The sequence below is a fragment of the Pseudorca crassidens genome, chromosome 12 (genome assembly GCF_039906515.1).
Source record: "Pseudorca crassidens isolate mPseCra1 chromosome 12, mPseCra1.hap1, whole genome shotgun sequence".
Taxonomy (NCBI): domain Eukaryota; kingdom Metazoa; phylum Chordata; class Mammalia; order Artiodactyla; family Delphinidae; genus Pseudorca; species Pseudorca crassidens.
Genome location: NC_090307.1, coordinates 13776294 through 13796048, shown reverse-complemented (window position 1 = coordinate 13796048; position 19755 = coordinate 13776294). Strand labels below are relative to the sequence as shown.

Below are 19755 nucleotides of genomic sequence, written 5' to 3'. Positions count from 1 at the left end.
CGTTGACCAAAGAATATAAGGTGGGATGATGAGAGTTATGAATGTATCACCAAAATCTCTAGTCACATTTTATTATTGTTCTTAATGTTTAATATTTGCATTTTGTACCCTTTAATAAGTTACAGCAGTAAGAATTTTTGTCTCCTAAACCTTCTAATAAGATGTCCATATCAAATAGGTAGCCTGTATTGATGGGTGATTTTTGAATCTACAGTCTTACTGAACTCTTCCTAACAGATTTTTTTTCTATAAACAGTATTGTCTTCTGAATGCAGTTTTGATCAAATGTGTGTGACACAAAGGTCGGAAAGTAAAATGTATACTTATGTACTGTTGGTAGGATACTCTTTTGAGAATAATTTGGTGATATCAATCATATTTTTAAAATACATATTCTTAAAAAAAATAAAATAAAATACATATTCCTTAATATCCAATTCCATTTCTATAATTTATTATAGACAAGCTTGTTTGCATTACTACTGAACCTAGGTTTTTTTCATATATTCTACAAGTAAAGGTATCAAAGATTGAAAGCAACCTGACTGTCCAACAGTAGGGGATTGGCTAATTAAAAAAAACGATCTATATGTGCTGATGTGGAATGATCACCAAGATATATGATAAATTGAATAAATTAGGATGCAGGCTAATTTATTCAGGTATTTGTGTTTTTCCATTTACATACAAAAAGGGAGAAATTGGCCTATGCCTAGCATATTTCTAAAAGGATATATACAGAAGAGTCTAAACAATGATTGTCGTCACAGAGGGTGATTGGTTGTTGGGAGATGGACTTACCTTTTCTTTGTATGCCCTTTTATATTTTACCACATAGCATGTCTTAAGTGGCAAGGCTGGGATTCCAAACCAGATCACTAACTTCCAAGTCTGCATTCTTTCCATTACACCACAACTACTGTTTTGTCAATTTTAAAGCACAGTTAAGCAAATATTCTTAAATCATTTTAGTGTATGGTCAGGCAAAGTATCTTAATAATTCATTCAGAGTATATCTTATTAACTCAGAGTAGCCAGTCGTTTTAATGCAGAAGGCAAGTCAGGTAGTATAATATTGATCATTTAAAAAATAAAGTGATAAACTATAGCACCACATCAAGACAGAGGTGAATCCGGAGCCTGTGCTCCACAACGGGAGAGGCCACAACAGTGAGAGGCCCGCGTAATGCAAAAAAAAAAAAGACAGAGGTGAATAATCTGCTGAATGAAATTCTAAGGAAATCTGCCAAGGTTGGATTAGCATGTACTCTCTTTTTCAATCTTGAAGCTTTGCTGCATGGTTACATCTAAGTTTCTGGTCTAGACATGGAACATGGCTAAGCCTCAAGGAGGAGACCCCAGTTGCCATCATGGGTGTAACCTTCTTCCAGATATTCCCACCTATTATTTCAAAACTCCCCAGCAATAAGAAATGGTGTTCATTTGTTTTTGAAACCAGCTGGTCCTGGTTAGGTGGCTTAGATTGCTCAAGGTAGTGTCATCGTATCGTCTGTGTTCTTTCTAACCATCCATCAGCCCTGTGCTTGTGTGCTGCCTTAGTTCAGGCCTTTAGCTTACATCTATCTGGACCCTCAGTTTTAGCCTTATAACTGGTTCCTGTGCCTTTAAACTTTTCCTGCATCCTTATTCTTAACTGATTTTAAAAGCTATTCATTCCTGTCACTGCGGCTAAAACCTTTTAACATTGCTTTCTGCTGTCCAAGGCAACTTTTTTGAACTCTTTTTTTATTAGCAAAATTATATATTGCAGAAACAAATTCTTTTTAGGAATTTTATTTTTTCCCATTTTTGCATAGTATATGATAAAAATGACTTTGAAATATGTTATTATAAGTGTGCATCATAAAGTTCTCCCTGTAATTTTGCTTCTTCCTACCTTTTCAACCCTGTTGTCATATACCAACCATTGGTGTACTCACATTGTTTACTCAATGTCCCTTGAACATGTTTTATATATTCCTATCTCAGTGCCTTTGGCCATATTATTTTTCCTTCTCTTGGAATTCTTTTCCTCCATCCTCCTTTTGTTTTTTCCAGATTCTGTATATCCTTAAGGGAAGGTCCAGTTTATGTTCCTTCCTCTCCCTGAAGCTTCTCCAGCACATAGTGATCTCTAAATCCCCTGAACTTGTGGTAATTTTTGTCTGTCTCACTTATGGAGATTAATTATATGGAAACTTGTGACTGTGTTAGTGTTACTGAAATTTTTGTATATGTTAATGTTTTAGCTGATTGGATTTTTTCTTGAGATGTTTGTTGGAGTTCCTGTCTCATATATCTCTGACTTCTTTCACACCTGGCACAAATGCCTAAAAGTAGGCAATATATAAATGTTTATTTAGCATGCGTATAGAAAAGAGACCATATTTTATTTATCTTTCTGTCACCAGTGCGTAATATTGTGCCTGGCAAATAAGGCTTTGAAAAAATGTTGATGTTATGTTAAAGAAATGATCTTTAGGTAATGGGATCCTATAAATATGTAAGTTTGGAATATTCCGTGTGAAATTAGCTTTCCCTGTATAGCCTGAGGAAAGTTGAGTCCAGGCTGATCTTTCTGAGGCCTTTCACGGTATCAAGCCCAACTTAGCTGGAATCTAGGAGATCTGAACCTGCATGCTTTTACATATTGTTCAAGGGAACTAATGGTTTAGAGCTCAGGCTTTGGCATCAGAGAGCTTGAGTTCATATTTTTACTCTGCTACTTCCTAGCTGCGTATCTCTGGGACAGTCTCTGTTTCCTTTACTGTAAAATATAGAAGGTAATGACTCCTCTTGCAGGGGGCTGTCACGAAGGTTAAATAAGGTTATCTATGAAAAATATCTGGCACAGAATAAGTGGTCAGAAAATCTTCAATATAATAACTAATGCTGTTATTAATAATAATCTTCCTTTTAACCTGATAGCTGTTCATATGGTAAAATCATCCAGCATTATAGAAATTTTAATTTCAGTGAATAGTTTGTCAATAAAATTTCAGTGTTCAAGTCTCTTCCTAAGTTTAAGTCTTTTGATTTGACATTTAACTCAGTGTAATCTTGTGACAGAAAAGACAGTGGACTGCAAACTGGGAGACTTACATTGTACCCCTAGCTTGCTCACAGATTAATTTGCTTAACCTTTAACATAAAGTAGTCTAACTTTATTATCGTTATCTGTTTACAGCACGAAACTACAGTGGTTTATAAACTTATTAAGGCAAGAACCAAGTCTTACTGAATTTTATCTTTCTACTCCCTACCATGGATTAGTAAATATGCATTGAATGAATACACGGTTCAGTTTTCTCATCAAACTGGGGTTGATGGAGGGGTTGGACTATCTCTAAGATTCCCTCTAGCTCTCAAATATTTTGAACATAGGGGTCAGTGAAGTGAGTCCCAGCGTTAGAGAAGAACTGAGGATCAGAAAATATAAATGTTTTGCCATTGACAGATTCCTAAGATCCATTTTTAATTTAAGTGGATACATATTAAAGTGTTTATGCATGACCTCAGATTTAGATATAATTACTTTTAAGGTAAATTTGTTATCTTTCTGTTTATTAAATTTATATACTATATACTTCTTTCTTTGTTACTTATCATGACACAGGCATGGTTCAGTAAACGATCTTTACTAAACAAATTGGAATTTAAAGCTAATTGCTTGACATTATTTTTCTTCCTATTCTTTAACTGTGAACTGGGTACTTTTGTGACTTTTTAATTATAAAATGCCCATATCATAAAAGGTATTAACTGTGTTTGGGGAAAAAATACCAAAGCACAAATAAAAAAATTCAAGCAGTATAGAGAGGAGTATGTATTGAAAAATTTTAACTCTACTTCTTGGAGTCAGTTATATCTATAACCTTTAAAAATTATTATTCAATATTTTATTGTAGCTTCCTGTCAGTAACCTGGTACATTATAGTTGTTCACTAAATGTTCACTGAATTAACCAATGCTCTTTACCAGTCAGGAGCTGATCAATTTTCCTGGTACACTTAGCTTTTAAAGTGCTATATAATTTCCATGAAAGATACCTTTTCAAGGGTCTGAAACTCATTTTTTTAACTATCGTAAAAGTTACCTTCTGTCATTAGTACTAAAAGATTAAATGTATATATAAATAAGACTACTCTCATATGTGATTTATAAAATCAGTCTGCATGCCTTATAGTCACACTGTGTATAATGGTTTTAGTTTTCAGACCTAGTAAAACTTACATACAGGTTTTACTTGTTTGCCAACTATGATGAAAGTCCCTGATCATTCGGTTTCTGAGTTGTAAAGTGAATTACTAAGAAGTTACACAATCTTGGAATTTGAAGAAAGGCTTTGTGGTATACTTTATATTAGAAAGTGGTAGTAGCTTCTTTCTTAATAAAAGAGGCTAATTTTTCCAAACTCTTCCTCTTTTATATTAGAGTATTTGGAAAGGCATGTGCTTGCCCTGGAAAAGAATTGTGCATATTTGTCTAGGAGCTGTAATATTACCTATTAGTCTTAAATTCCAAAGTACATTTTATGTACAAAATCTGTTATACGTTAGCCCCATCAAAGTTAAAATTACTTCCTTCTATAATTTTTTTCTGACATGGAATAAATTTTAATAAATTAGGAGATTTCTTTTTTACTTTTATGATACTATAGTTATTGTTAGTTAAAAAGACATTAGAACTTTTTTTCTTGGAGTATATAAAATTGTTGGCTTGGAACTAAAAAAAATAATTAGAATATATTTTTCAATGGCCATAATAATACCAAGTCAAAAATTAAGCAGTGTTTGCTTTCCCCAAGAACTCTTCCTATTGCATAGGTGATTTCTTTGAAACTTTTAGAGAAATAGTAACAGTATAATGGAGGAATAATATATGGTGATCAAATAGGCTCTAACCTAGGCCTGTATGTGTGATTAAAAATACTCTAACCTAGGCTTGTATGTGTGATTGAAAATACTAGAAAACACTTAGAAAACTAACATTAGATAGATACTTAACATAATAGAAAAATATTTATCCAGAATCAACAACCAACATCATACTTAACAGTTCATGATAACCCAAACTCCTGTCAATATATAGAACATTACTGTCACCCCAGAAAGTTCCCTCATGCTCCTTTCCGGTCAGTCAGTCCCCACCCCTTTCAGCCCCCCACTCCAAGAACCACTATAATGATTTTTTTCTACCATAAGTTACTACTGCCTATTCTAAGAGTTCATGTAAATGAAATTATACATTATATACTCTGCGTAAGGCTTCTATCATTCAGCATAAAGCATTGAGATTCAGTCATGTTGTGGCATATATCTCAATAGTTTTTTTTTAACTGCTGAGTAATGTTCCTGAGTTCAGCCTATATTTAATATGAACTTTCTAGATTTCTGTGGTTACTATTGTTATTTGGTGTTTCTTGGTTTATGCTTAAAATAAATTATGCTCTAATGAATGGTACTGTAATACTTGATTTTCTGTTATTTGTTTTTGCTGTCTTAAAACTTAAGTTAATAGCAAGTTGTTATTTATCAGATATAATTAAATTGCAGGGGAATTAAATGCTTCTGTGAATAGAAACACAGTGTTCTCAGAAGAGTACTATATAGAGAATTTCACTTAATAGGAATTTAAAGATAAGTGGTATATTGATAATGACATAGCTGTATTTGAAGAGTCAACCATTTCAATTATTGGCATGTACTAATTGTTTTAAAAGGAGGTGAGGGAGCCCTATGTGGAGTTCAAATCTTTATTTCTGTAACTTGCATTCATTTGTCCAGACTGTGCTTTCTAAACACAGATAATCTATTCCTTAGAGCAATATATAAACAGTAGACACTATGTAAGTAGCATGATTTAATAGAATGAGTTGACCTAGCCTCTCATTTGTCCCTTCTTTGCATTAGCTAACTAGATCTCCTTTAGTGAGTATCAGCATTGATTTCTTCCTTTAAGTGAGAATGTTTACATCGTGTTTTTCTGTTTAGGGACACTTAAAAATCTGGCAAAAGCTAGGGACACTCCCCACTACCACCATGCACTTAAAACACAGAACTCTTGAAACCCCTTCATTTGCCTTTTGCATCCCATATTACAAATTCAATAAATGAAGTCTTTAGGAATTATCTTGTTTACTTTCTTTTACTTAAACCCACATCCATTTCACTACCAGGACATGTTGGTTCTACATCAAAAAATAACCCTGAACACTTCTCACATTTCTACTACCTCTATTCTAGGCCAAATGTGATCATCTCTCACCTACATGACTCTAATAGCCTCTTTTTTTTTAATTGTTATTTTATATTAAAGTGTAATTGATTTACATAGTAGCCTCTTAACTGGTCTCTCTACAAATCACTTTCCTTACAGCAGCCAAAATGATTTTCCAAAAATGTATGTGTTTTTGTTGTTTTCCATTGTAGTTGGAATAAAATTCAAACTGTTTACAGTTTTGTTGTCCTTAGCTGGGCTTGCATTATATCCTGTGTGTCCATTATTCAGGAGTTAGTTAGAGATCTGGGCAGGGAAACATGAGTTACTTCAAAGTAGCTTAATTGGTTTGAGCATTTTTACCTTATTGTTTTAATAGAATTCCTATATCTTAGAGTCACAGTTTATTCACTGGAAAAAAAAATCTTAGCTAATTGATTTCCAATCCCTTATTTTGGCAGTTAAATAAAAATCTGTTTAATTCTATTTTTTTTTGGTTTATTACAGATCGAGCTGGGAGCATCAGTACCCTTGATTCTTTAGACTTTGCAAGATATTCAGATGATGGTAACAGGGAAACGGATGAGAGAGTGGCAGGTGAGTAAGATTGTAAAGACAGATTTGGATTTTTGGACATTCCAGAAATAATAAAATGACTTGAAGAATTCTCTTCTTTCTATAATTTGATATGTGAATATATTGATATAGTTATTATACAAAGTTATGTTACTAATTTATTGGCTGAAGGGAACATCCCAGCCCCCAACTGCTCTTTCCAGTGGTGCTCTGAATTTTTGGTTATGCACACCTACAGTTTGCTGAATTCTGCTTGTAGCCAGTAGTTTACAACCATGTAGTTATACAACTGGTGTAAAAGAGGTTTAAGTTAGCCATGGTTTAGTACAAAGTTAGTTGGTCATTGGCCTCCTCATTCCTTTTATCCTCCAAACCAGGGCTGAGTAATATTCATGTGTTATATACCAATACAGCTCTACTGATGGTTAAAATTGGTTTAAATACTTCTATGCTGGTTGGTGAATAAAATTTTGCTTGGTTCCCTGGATGCTCCCTGGCCATCACTGCATCTCTCCAGAAACTTCTCTTGACTTGCCTGTGATCCAGAAAATAAAGGGTTAATGCTTGGTCCATCAGGGGCCTCCAGGACCTTGCCCATTCCAAAAAGAAGGCCAACATCCTTATTAGTTGCTTGGTTTCTCATTCCAATCTCCTTCCCCTCTCCATCCTCCCACCATTTCTGCCTTTTAGGCATCACCACTGGATCTGTAGGGACTTCAGAAAACCAATTTGTACCCTCTGTGTTCTGCCCACATCAAATGAGGCCAGTTGGATTCTTCTGGGGTCCACCCTGGGATTTACCAGTGTAGCAGCTCTGGCTCCTCAGGTGTCAAGTGACTGGTACTTTTCTGGTGCTTCAAGGCTGTGGCTGTCTGTTATTGAAGTAATTTTTGAATGTCTTATTGGAATTGTAGTTTTCATAGGACGTTGACTCTGAGATAGATGGGAAGCAGACAGACATCAGTTAGGTATTTTAATCCACCAGAATGGTGGGCACACCTGGCACAGGAAGGATGCCACGTGGGACACATGGGAGCCTGTGAGGGAAATATTTTTCTTCCATTTACTGGGACAAGTTTTTTAAAACCTACCAAATGTTTGCCTGTCATAGTCATTATGAATAAAAGTGAGTGCTAATTTTTATATAGCACTTGCTCCATCCTGGACACTGTTGTAAATGTATATTAACTCTTTGAGTTATAGAATTATCATCATCCTCCCCTCCCCAAGAAACTGAGGCACTCAGAGATTATTAAGACTTTAGTGGCAGAGCTAAGACTTGAACGCAGATAACCCAGCAGCAGAGCCCACAACTGACTGCACTGTATGCTACCTCTTAGCATGAAGGATGAGGTTTGACCTGGTTAAAATGACATTCCAATATGTGGTTTTCATTTATAACTCAAGAATAGAGCTATTGAATGTTTAAAAAATCTCTCTTTCCCTAATCTCTTCCCTGAGTTAGGGGAAAAAAATGATGTACTTGTTTTTAGTTCAACAGAGGCTAAGAGAGGATTCAGCAGTGAGAACAATAGCATTATCAATTGAATGGAGAAGTCATTGGAAGAGTTTAATGCAGCTCCATATATCAAGTCATGATTTAGTCATAAGCATTATTAATTGAAAGCTGTATCAAAAAAGAAATCACATCAGTACTGTCTGAAAATTAGCAAATCAAATGGGAATTATTTGAATAATTTTAGGACAGACTTATCCTACTAATTATATCATTTGTTAAGTGGCATTGTTATATTTAATTATATAGTAAATGTTAGCTATTCTGTGTTTTCTGTTATATGTTAAGTATTAAATGCATGGTATTTTGGTTTATTAGAGACTAACCAAATATATTTAGTTTTGTATATTGTATTGTTGTTCAGATGGTTATGTATCAGAAAATAACTTCTACCCAGAAATAGACCACATAATTATTTTCTTCCCTTTAATTTTTGTTTGAAAACCTAAATTTTAGACTTAGTAAAATTTAAGAGGTTCATCATTATTCTCAGTATTTAGGTATTTTAGTATTTCTAATTAGGGGGAACAATGATATAGAAGCAAGATGTTATAATTAAGCAATATGTTATAACTAAGCATAACTAAGAGTGAATATTTTAAATATTTGGTAGTTTTGACCTTATATTTTTAATCTAAAGATTATATTCTTATCTCTAAGTTTGGGGAGATAAAGTAATTTTTGCTTACTATATAATGCTAATGTATAAATATATGCTGTCTTGAGAAAGAAATACTATGTGGTGTCACTTATATGTGGAGTCTAAAAAATAATACCAATGAATCTATATATCAACGTAAAACAGAAACAGAGTTGTAGACTAGAAAACAATCTTATGGTTCCCCAAAGGGGAGAGGGAGAAGAGGATGGGACAAATTAGGAGTATGGGATTAACAGATACAAACTACTCTACATAAAATAGATAAACAACAATAGATACACAAACAATAGATAAACAATGCCCTCTGTAGCACAGGGCATTATACCTAATACCTTGTAATAACCTGTAACGAAATATAATATACAAAAAAATCGAATGACTATGCTGTACCCCTGAAGCTCAAGACAATATTGTAAATCAACTATACTTCAGTGTAAATGAGTGACTGAATGCTGTCTTCCATCTTCACTGGAAAAGGGAAGGAAATGTATGTTATTCCAAGAGAATGGCATTTAGACTTTTAATGCTCTTGTGCCATCGCCTATTATTGAACCAAATGTGTGATACATGGATGAAAATTTCAATTAATCACAATTCCCATTTACAAAAAAATTTTTGGCTCTTTGCTAACCATTGCTAGTAACTTAGAAACTAATCGAAAAATGAACAATCCAGAAAAGATAATTATCCTGCCATCTATCATTGGATCACGTGTAAACCTCACTGAGAAAGAATAAAAATCTCTTTTATTTTCGTATACCAGTCTTGGGCAGAAGGAGATTATAGATAATACAGATATTGAGTCCGCTGCCCCACGATGCAAATGTAGGGTCTGCTCCAGCCTTTAATAAACTGTTGCTGTTTATGAGACATATATATACTACTACATGTGGGTTCAGCATCATTCTTATCATCTTTTCCCTAAATTTAAATATCTGGTTATTTTTTCAAGTCTGTACAGGTGTTCCTTTAAAGAGGAAAAGATCTCTAAATGGGCAAATGTTTATTGAGCACCTGCTCTGTGCCAGGCACTGTTCCGGTTGCTTTATATAAAATACTTATTTAACCTTGTTAACAATCCTTCAAGATAGGTCATGATATCCTTATTTTATAGATCAGAAAACTGAAAAGCTTACCAAGATTGAAAAATTTTCCCAGTAGCCTCCATATGGCTAAAGGGCAAAATCAAGATGTGAACATATAGGTTTTTATTCCAGGGCTCACGATGTATCTTTAAGTACCAGGCTGGAGCTTTGACTCATCGGTACATTCATGTGGATAGCAGAATCTTATCTTTCCCATACAAGACTGTTTCAACATAGTCATTTTCTTTCCAAAAAAGTAAAATTTCAAAAGCATTTCATTTCAAATATTTTCCACTTCTGAATTTAGTAGACACCAAACCAAAATGAGCTTAATTTAACTGACTTTTTAGTAAAAGCCTTTCTATATGTTATTAAACAAAGCTGTACAGTGTACATACAGTGTAGCTGTTAAATTTTCAAGTTTTCTTCAAGATAGCAAGGGACATCTATGTTCTAGATATTGGGATTGCCATTCTTTAATTAGACATTTTGAGCATCTGCTACATATTAGGTATTATGTTAGGCGCTAGATACAGACGCATGAAATAGAGTTTCTGCCGTCAAGGAATTTGTACTAAAACCTGTCTATATCTGTAATACAAATAAATGTTCAGTACTTTGGAACTAGTGATAAGGAACTTGTTGATTTTAGAACCATCTGTATCCCTGTCTCAGGTTCACCTGATCCATCTTTTAGCATCAGAGTCTCTGATTTTATTTGTTCTCATACCTCTACCTGTTACTGTATTACTTCTCTAGTTCATACCTTAATTTTTGTATTGGGATCTAGAGAACTGCAGAAACTGTTCTTTCCAATTTGCAGGGAAAGACACTACTGAATGCTGGTAAGATCACTGATGTTTAGATTTATTAGATATGGCATCAAGTACTGGAATGCCCATTCATACAACTAACATTTGCTGAGTCCTCTATATTCAAGGTATTATACTGTTCTGGGAACAATAAACAACAAAGTAGACATATGAAGCCTTTTTAAGCCTACGTAATCTAGTAAACATTCTAAAATGAAATTCAAATTTTTGCCTGTGGGTTAACCTGGCCTTACCCCCTGGGTAAGAAGCATCATCAGTAGCCCTCTCATTCCTTAGCTGTTGGGCTGCAGCATACATATCCAGCTTTATCAGGATTAAATAAGCCTATCTGTCTTATTATAATATATTTTTCCTTAGTACAAATATCTTTACCTCCTGTTTGCAGTACTTTTTGTTTTTCTTATTTTCAACTTTACTTAAATCTTATTTATGGTTTTGTATGATTTAAAATAGGATAGATGCTCCAACAAGCCTTTTAAGGGCAACAAGCCTTTGATGTGAGTTGTAAATTGTTAAAATTTATATAAGTCATAAAGGTCTGAACTAGGACAATTGCAGAGACAATTGAGATGAATGGTTATTTAGGATTCAAGGGCTGGAATCATTATGGCTTGACATTGAATTAATGTGGGAGTAAGGGCAAGAGGTAAGTGAAGAGTAATCTCCAGGTTTCTTATTTGGGCCTCTTGGTAGATAGTGGTGCCCTTAATGAAGAGATACTGCAGGAGGAGGGAAGACAGATTTGAGAGGAAGATGATGAAGTTCATTTAGATAGGATCAAATTCAAAATTTATGAGACATTCAAGTGGGCATGTTCAGTTGATAAACAGGTAACCCTGTTTATCTTGGGGAAGAAGTTTAAAGATTTCTGAATCTTAAGAGTACTGTTGAGAGTAAAACTGTAAGAGTGAAATGTTTATCATCCCAGTATATAGAATAAGAAAAGGACCACGGAGGACACTCTGGGAAACACCAACTTTGAGATGAATGATAGAGGAATCTGTAAGAGAACCTGAGCAGGAGGAACAATAATGGGAAGAATTTTCTTCTTTTAAAGTTTAAGGAGGAGGAATCTTTTCCCCCTCAGAAGAATATAGAAAACTAAATGTCTACAAACCACGGAGATTGCATCTTGCTTCCTTTCATTTATTTCTCACTATTTGCTAGGTCATGCGTAACAGTCCTCTACCTTTCTTAGGTCTGTAATAGGCAGGGAGCATTCTCTAAACCCAGAAGGAGTGGTGATGGTACTGCCTGGGGATTTTTGTATTATTTTAGGAATCTATTTTTATTCTAATTCATATTCTTATGAGAATTTTCCTCTTTTCCTAGAACGTTTCCTGGGATAATAAAATAAGTATTAAGGATGGGGAAGTGGTATTTTATTACCACTATAATATTCTGATCAGTATTATAGGAAAGATCTAAAATATGTATTATTTTGAGTTTTGTGCCAAAAGAAGTAAGACTAACAAATATTTCAAGATAATATTAGTAATATATTTAGTTGGGGCAACAAAGAATCAATATTTCTTTCTGCTTTGAAATTTAACACTGCACCTTTGGTGTCTCGACATGGTCAATTGTAAATATCCCAAGTCACCAGCACCTGATCTTGAAGCTCTCAAGTACCCCTGATATAATGCCAGTATTATCCAACCCTATTTAGGAAATAACTATCTCAACTAATCTAGAATTGCTTATACTGACTTAGTCATTAAATATTTTGGTAAGATTGTAATATGCAGTATTAGAATATACCTATGTCTGCGATTACTTTAGTTCCAATAAAATTGCATTCAGCAGGGTTGGGCTAGTGGAGGGTTGGAATAGTGGAGTGAGCAGGCTGGTAGTTGTTTCCTACAGTGTTTTTTAAAAACATGTACTTCTTCAAACATTTTTATGAAGAATTATAATATTTGAAAAATACTTGGAGGTTGCTTGGTACAATGTATCTCTTTACAGGATAATAAATTTTGAGATTTAATCCAATATTTTTTTAATGAAGAAGTGACAAATTTATATATGTGTAAATATAGCTGTTCAGACCTTTCTTGTGAAACTTTCTCACATAACTGCAAATACTTGATCATACTGTGCCTTTATAGAGATGTGCTATGGCTTCAAAGATATGCCTTTGTCTTTTAAAGTCTATATTGTATATTAAGAAACATGCAGCAGAGTGAATTCATTTTGATAAGCACTATCTTTCCAGAGCATTGGTACCTTTTAATGACATTTGGCAATGTATGTGTAGATGTGCATAAAAATATAAATTCTTGCCGTCTGACATGGGTTTTTCTGGCTTTCTGTGCCTTGATCATTTAGTGTTTTGCTCTTGGTCACCTAAACTTTCACCAGTTGAATCTGAGTTTTTTTCACAGTTTGTGTTTTAACCAGTTTTTTTTTAATTTATTTTTTTCATATTTCTTTCATTCTGGTGCAGGGCATTTCTGATCTGCAATTGTTCTGTAATATGTTAGTAAATTGTAAGTGATTCTGGAAGCATAATATGTATACTCATTTTGCTTGTGGTATAGTTAAGTGCTTTTAAATCAAAATAAATTACCTAAAGTTTTGAAATAAAAAGAAAAGTAAACCTATTCTGTACTTACCTAACACATTGAATGTGTGCAGTCTGACTTTAAACACAAACTCTAAGAGTTTCCAGAAGTGTTGAGTTTTAGGAAATGTTTTAACTTTGTTGCACAGAAATATTTGCAGATCAGCATTGCTGACTAACAAAAAAGAAATAGTCACATACATGTCATCTGATTTTTAGTTGTGCTTCCGTGTTGCTGCAGGGAAATTCTGTGCATCAAAATAATTGGCTTTAATGTACCAGATGTGATTCAGTTACATCTTAAGTTTTTAATGAAAATATGCAAACTGAGTGAATTCTATTTTTTCCATATATTTTTATAGCCTTGTTGTCTCTGATAGCATTTCATTTGCCATCTTCTTTATTCTGTTTATTAGTCAATGAGGAAAAAATGCATCTTTAAAGTGTTAAATTTGCTAATTTTTATGCAGAACTATTTAAATTATAATTTTTTTAAATATCCAATTGTGACAAAGATCACTTAATTTTCTCAGAGCTTTACTTCACACAAATGGCTTTTTTCCCCCACATGTAAGCTTGCTTTTTCTTCAGAGCAGTATTTATATATTTTAAAGAAAATTCCCAGCAAAGACACATATAGTTAAATCTTGCTCATGATGAAACATTTTAAAGAGCTCATTAAAATGTCTCCTCAGTATTCATGTTTATCTTATAATCAGACTCTGTGGTAATAGGAGAAATCTTTAAGTTTCATTAGTACCTCTTACTATGAACAAATATCTATTTGAAGAGTTGTCAGAAACTTTGAAATTCTACTTAAATTTACTCAGTATCCTTAGATTACCACACTTGTAGAATTGTACTCAATCATTTGCTTTAGAATGATCTTAATTGTAAATTAAAAGACAAACTATTTCTATCCTTTGGCTTTAAATGAAACCTAAAATAACCCCCTCAGAACTTTTTTTTAGATATATGTTTAACATATCTGTGCTTGTTTATAGAAGACATACTTGTTTGTAGAAAAATTGATAGGCATCCCACATTTGTTAAATATTTAAACCCTGTTCTTTCAACATCTTAATGAAGGACTATATTCACTAATGTTTCTGTATGTTGATTTATAACATTATTCTAGATAATGCATTTTAAAATACAGTTTTTTTAATCCTAAGATTTTCTTTAAGTGTATTTGCTAGGACTTCATCTAATTTTTGTCTTTTCCCCTAAAATTATGTCACCTGAAAACATTCCATTACATTTCTTACCTAGACTGAGTGAAACACAACCACCTAAATTACTAAGATTTTTATTTACCTAAAGGAGAGTATGCCATAGATTTTACTTTTAAATAGAGCTATTCCTTGTCAGACAGCTGGAACATTTGATCAGTAGTCCCCTGTATTCTAAAACTATGGAAAACATTCACCAGTTTGCTTGCAAATCAACTCTGCTGCATGCGTTCACAAGTTTCATAAAGATTGCATGCTTTCTGTTTTCAATACAAATTGTATTTTTTTTTCATACCCATCCTTGCTTTTTATTTTTTTATTTTTGTTTCCCTTTTCTTGGTTGGATGCCTGTGTGTGTTTATTCCAAATCCCTGTCCAGTCCTGGAGTTTGAACTACGGAAAGCCAAGGAGACCATTCAGGCCCTCCGAGCCAACCTGACAAAGGCTGCAGGTGGTGTACATAAACTTTTTTGAGACATTTTCTACTTTGACAATGTAGAAGTAGCTGAGATATTTTCTAATGTAAAATAGTAAAATATTATTCATATTTTCTTCCACCAGAACACGAAGTTCCTTTACAGGAACGAAAAAATTACAAATCAAGTCCTGAAATTCAGGTGGGTGAATGACAGATCTAAAAGTATCTTCCATATGAAATGGTAGCACAAGTATTGAAGGAAGAAGACTTACAGTATTGTATCTGTCTTTTATTTATCTCTAGGAGCCAATCAAACCTCTTGAAAAGAGAGCTCTAAACTTCTTAGTCAATGAATTTTTATTGAAGAATAACTACAAGCTGACATCAATAACCTTTTCAGATGAAAATGATGATCAGGTACAATTTCTTTTCGGTTTTCTTTTTTTTTAATAAGTGACGATTTGTTTCCTTTTTAATTTATAATATACTTATTTTCTCTTTTATCTAGTTTCTTTAGTTTTTCGAAAAGTTGTACATATTGTAAAATTCCATAAGGCTTCCCAGTCTAGTATTCTGTTGGCTTATAGATTTCCTCTTTCTACATAAAGACTTCTCATTCTTTCCAGGGAGCTTTTTACAACTCCCCTTATAACTATGTAATCTACTCATATTTCCACGTATTTATAAAATGTGCTTTTTTTTTTAACTTTAAAACATTTACTTAGTAGTACAGATTAATGTGTACTTATAAATTCAGTTTAACTAAAACCTCTTCAGTAACACTATAATAATTAAGATGATAGATAACAGCATTTAAGAGAGAATATTTTGAATAAGAGAATATAAGTTGTGTCTCTGAATAGGAGCCAATCTTAGAACCTCATTATTTTACTGATAAAATCTTATAGGAAAAGAAATGATGCTTTGTTTAGTGTTATCTCGTAACTCTGGAATATTTTGACTTCTTAGTGCGAATAGGTCAGTTTGAATCTTGTACCTTAGTAAAGTAAATACCAAGGAGTGTATTGTATAGAAATCAGGAGCTATCATTTTAAATCAGGTATATCCCATTGGTCCATAAACTATCCCATGGATCATTTAGCAAAAATAAAAGTAGCAAAAATAGAAGTTCTCTAAGGAAGATAGCAGTACAGTTACTCCCTCAGTTATTGTAATGTATTTGGCAAAAACTAAATTTAATAAAATATATAGTTATTCTTTATTAAATGGTAGTTTTACTCAACTATATAAAAGACATTAAACTAATATTTACCTAATATAAATAATGTTATACTGTGATTATATTTCAGGTTAATCATGTTTTATCACAAATTTAGGTTAATGATCAACTAAACAATGAATAAGAAATATGTTGAATATATGAGAAACATTGAGAGGCCAAAAAGAAGGCAGAAAAAGAAGAAAAAGGGAACAAAGAATAGATGGCACACACAGAAAACAATAGCAAGATGGCAGATTTAAAACCCAGCCATATCAATACTCACTTTAAATATAAATGATCTATCCTTACAATTAAAAGGCAGAAATTACTGGAGGTTTCAAGCTGGCTCTCTCAATAATTGATAGAATAAGGTAATAGAAAATCATTTAGGATATAGAACACTTGTGCTATGCTGTCAACTAACTTTACATAAGTAGAATTTATAAAACTTCATCTTTCAATAGCTGAATACATGTTTTCAAATACGTATGGGTCACTTATCAAAATAGATCATATTATATCTATTAAATAGATGTAGGTGATAAAGCAAGTCAGTATTTAAGAGGATTTTAAATATTTCCAAATAACACATAAGTTAAAGAAGAAATCAAAAGGGAAATTATGAAGTATTTTGAGCTGAATGAAGATGAAAACAAAACCATCAAAATTTGCAGGATGTAGCTAAAGCTACAGGAAAGTTTATGACACCAAAATGTTTATAATATAAAAGAAGGAAGATTTCAAATTGATGAAAATCAGCTTCTACTTTAAGAAACTAGAAAAAGAAAACTAAGCAAAGCCCAAAGTAAGCAGAAGAAAGGAAATATTAAAAATGAGAGTGTAAATCAATGATATAGGCAACAGAAAACAATAGAGAAAAGCTAATAAAATAAAAAACTGAGTTTTTGAGGTTAATGAAATTGGAAAACCTCTAGCCTGACTCATTAGGAAAAAGAGAGAAGAAGCAAATTATCAAAATCTGGAATGAGCAAGGTTATATCACTATAAATTTTACTTATTATATATTTTTTAAATATATACCACTGGATTTCTTTTCTTTTTTAAAGTATTTATTTACTTATTTGTCTGCGCTGGGTCTTTAGTTGCAGCACGCGGAACCTTCATTGTCGCGTGCGGGCTCTTAGTTGCGGAATGCGGGATCTAGTTCCCTAACCAGGGAACAAACCCAGGACCCCTGCATTGGGAGCACAGAGACTTAACCACTGGACCACCAGGGAAGTCCCTAAATTTTACTCATATTAAAAGGATAAAATGGGAATGTTATGAGCAACTTTTCTTGAAAGAAGATAATTGCCAAAGCTCATTCAAGAAGAAATAGATTTGAGGAACTTTGTATTTATTAAAGAAATTGAATTTGTACTTAAAAACCTTCCGACAAAGAAAACTCTAGGTCTAGATAACTTCACTTGTAAAATCTACCAGGCATTTAAGGAAGAAGTAATACCGCTTCTCCACAAACTCTTCCAGAAACTGAAGAGAAGGGAATACTTCCAAACTCATTCTATGAGACCAGAATAATTCTGATATCAAAGTCAGATAAAAAACATTGCAAACAAAGAAAATACAGGGTCATTTTCCTTGTGAATTGGATGCAGAAATTCTATATAATTCTATATTTTACTATATCAAATCCAATAATATGTAAAAATGCTAATACATCATGACCAAATGGTTTATCCAAGGAATGCAAGGTTGATTTAATCCAAAAATCAGTCACTGTAATTCACCATTTTAAGAAACTTTTTAAAAGAGAAAAAAATCTTATCTCAGAAGAAAGCATTTGACATAACATGCATTTCCCATAAAAACTTGAAAGAAATGAGGAATTTCCTCAATCTCATAAAAGATATTTACAGAAAAACTATCACTAACATCATGCTTAATGATAAAAGATAAGGAATAAAACAAGGATATCTGTTCTCACTACTTCTACTGAACATCATACTGAAGATTCTAGCCAACACAAGGCAAGAAAAAGAAATAAAAGGCACACATTTTGGAAAAGAAGAAATAAAACTCTAAATTCACTGGTAACATGATTGTATATGTAGAAAATCCTGTGGACTACATAAAAAAAATACTATAGGGACTTCCTGGCAGTCCAGTGGTTAAGACTCCACGCTTCCACTGCAGGGGGTGTGGGTTCAATCCCTGCTTGGGGAACTAAGATGCTGCATGCCATGTGGCAGGGCCAAAAAAAAAAAAGATACTATAGCTAATACATGATGTTAGCAAAGTTGTAAGATACAAGATCAGTAAACAAAAGTGAATCATATTTCTGTATACTAGCAACAAATAAACATTGAACTTTTAAAGATACCATTTACAAAAGTATCAAAAAATAGGAAATACTTAGGGATAAATCTGATAAAGGATTATACATTAAAAACTATTATACATGCTGAGAGAAAGTAAAGAAGACATAAATGAAGAGATACATTGTGCTCATATATCAGAAGATTCAATATTGTCAGAGTGTCAGTTTCAGCAAATTGATTTGTATTTTCAGTGCAATCCCAATCAAAATCTCACCAGTGTTTTTTGTAGAGATTAATTAGTTTATTCTAAAATTCATATGGAAATAACATAGTATAGCCAAAACAACTTTAATAAAGAAGAACAAAATTGGGGGACTTCAGCTACCTGACTTCAAGATATTGTAGTTTAGACAGTATCTTATTGGCATAAAGGTAGACAAATAGATCAATAGAACATAATAGAGAGTCAAGAGATTAATTTATGCATAGATGATCTTTTGATGTCTGACAGAATGCAAAGTAAATTTCATTCAGAAAGGACAGTCTTTTTTATAATTGGTACTGGAACATTTTGATATCTGTAGACCTCCAAAAATGAATTTCAAACCATACCTCACACCATCTACAAAAATTAATTCAAATGGATCATAGCTTTAACTTCTAAAACCATAAGGCTCCTAGAAGAAAACATGGAAAAAATTCATTGCAACCTTGGAAGATAGGCCAAGATTTCTTATATATGACACCAAAAGTATGGTGTTCTTCAGCAAAATTGTTCTCATCAAAATCAATAACTTCTGCTCTTTGAGAGCCACTCTAAGCAAATGAAAAGGTAAGCCATAAATGGGTGAAATATTTGCAAGTAACATATATGATAAAGGACTTTATCCAGAATATTTAAAGAACTCTCTAAACTGAATAATAAGAAAACAGCCCAATTTTTAAAAGCATGGACAAAAAAATTTAAACAGATACTTCAACAGAGAACATATATGGATAGCAAATAAGCACATGAAAAGGGTGCTCAGCATCTTTAGTCATTAGGGAAATGCAAATTAAGTCACAATGAGAATACCATAACACTTAATAGAATGTCTGAGACTGTACCAAGTCTTGGCAAAGATGTGGAGTAACTAGAAATCTCATCTTTG

General features: G+C 32.9%; 1 protein-coding gene across 6 annotated transcripts in view; it reads left to right on the top strand.

Moving 5' to 3' along the window:
- RELCH (RAB11 binding and LisH domain, coiled-coil and HEAT repeat containing) overlaps positions 1 to 19755 on the top strand; it is a 121958-nt gene that overhangs the window by 11971 nt on the left and 90232 nt on the right. For 5 of the 6 annotated variants that reach the window (XM_067698902.1, XM_067698901.1, XM_067698900.1 and 2 more), the window contains exons 2-5: positions 6727 to 6816; positions 15065 to 15136; positions 15247 to 15302; positions 15407 to 15520. In XM_067698902.1, the coding sequence (XP_067555003.1) occupies positions 6727 to 6816; positions 15065 to 15136; positions 15247 to 15302; positions 15407 to 15520 (332 nt within the window). The remainder of the gene's footprint in view (positions 1 to 6726; positions 6817 to 15064; positions 15137 to 15246; positions 15303 to 15406; positions 15521 to 19755) is intronic. The other variant, XM_067698903.1, reaches the window with a different exon arrangement.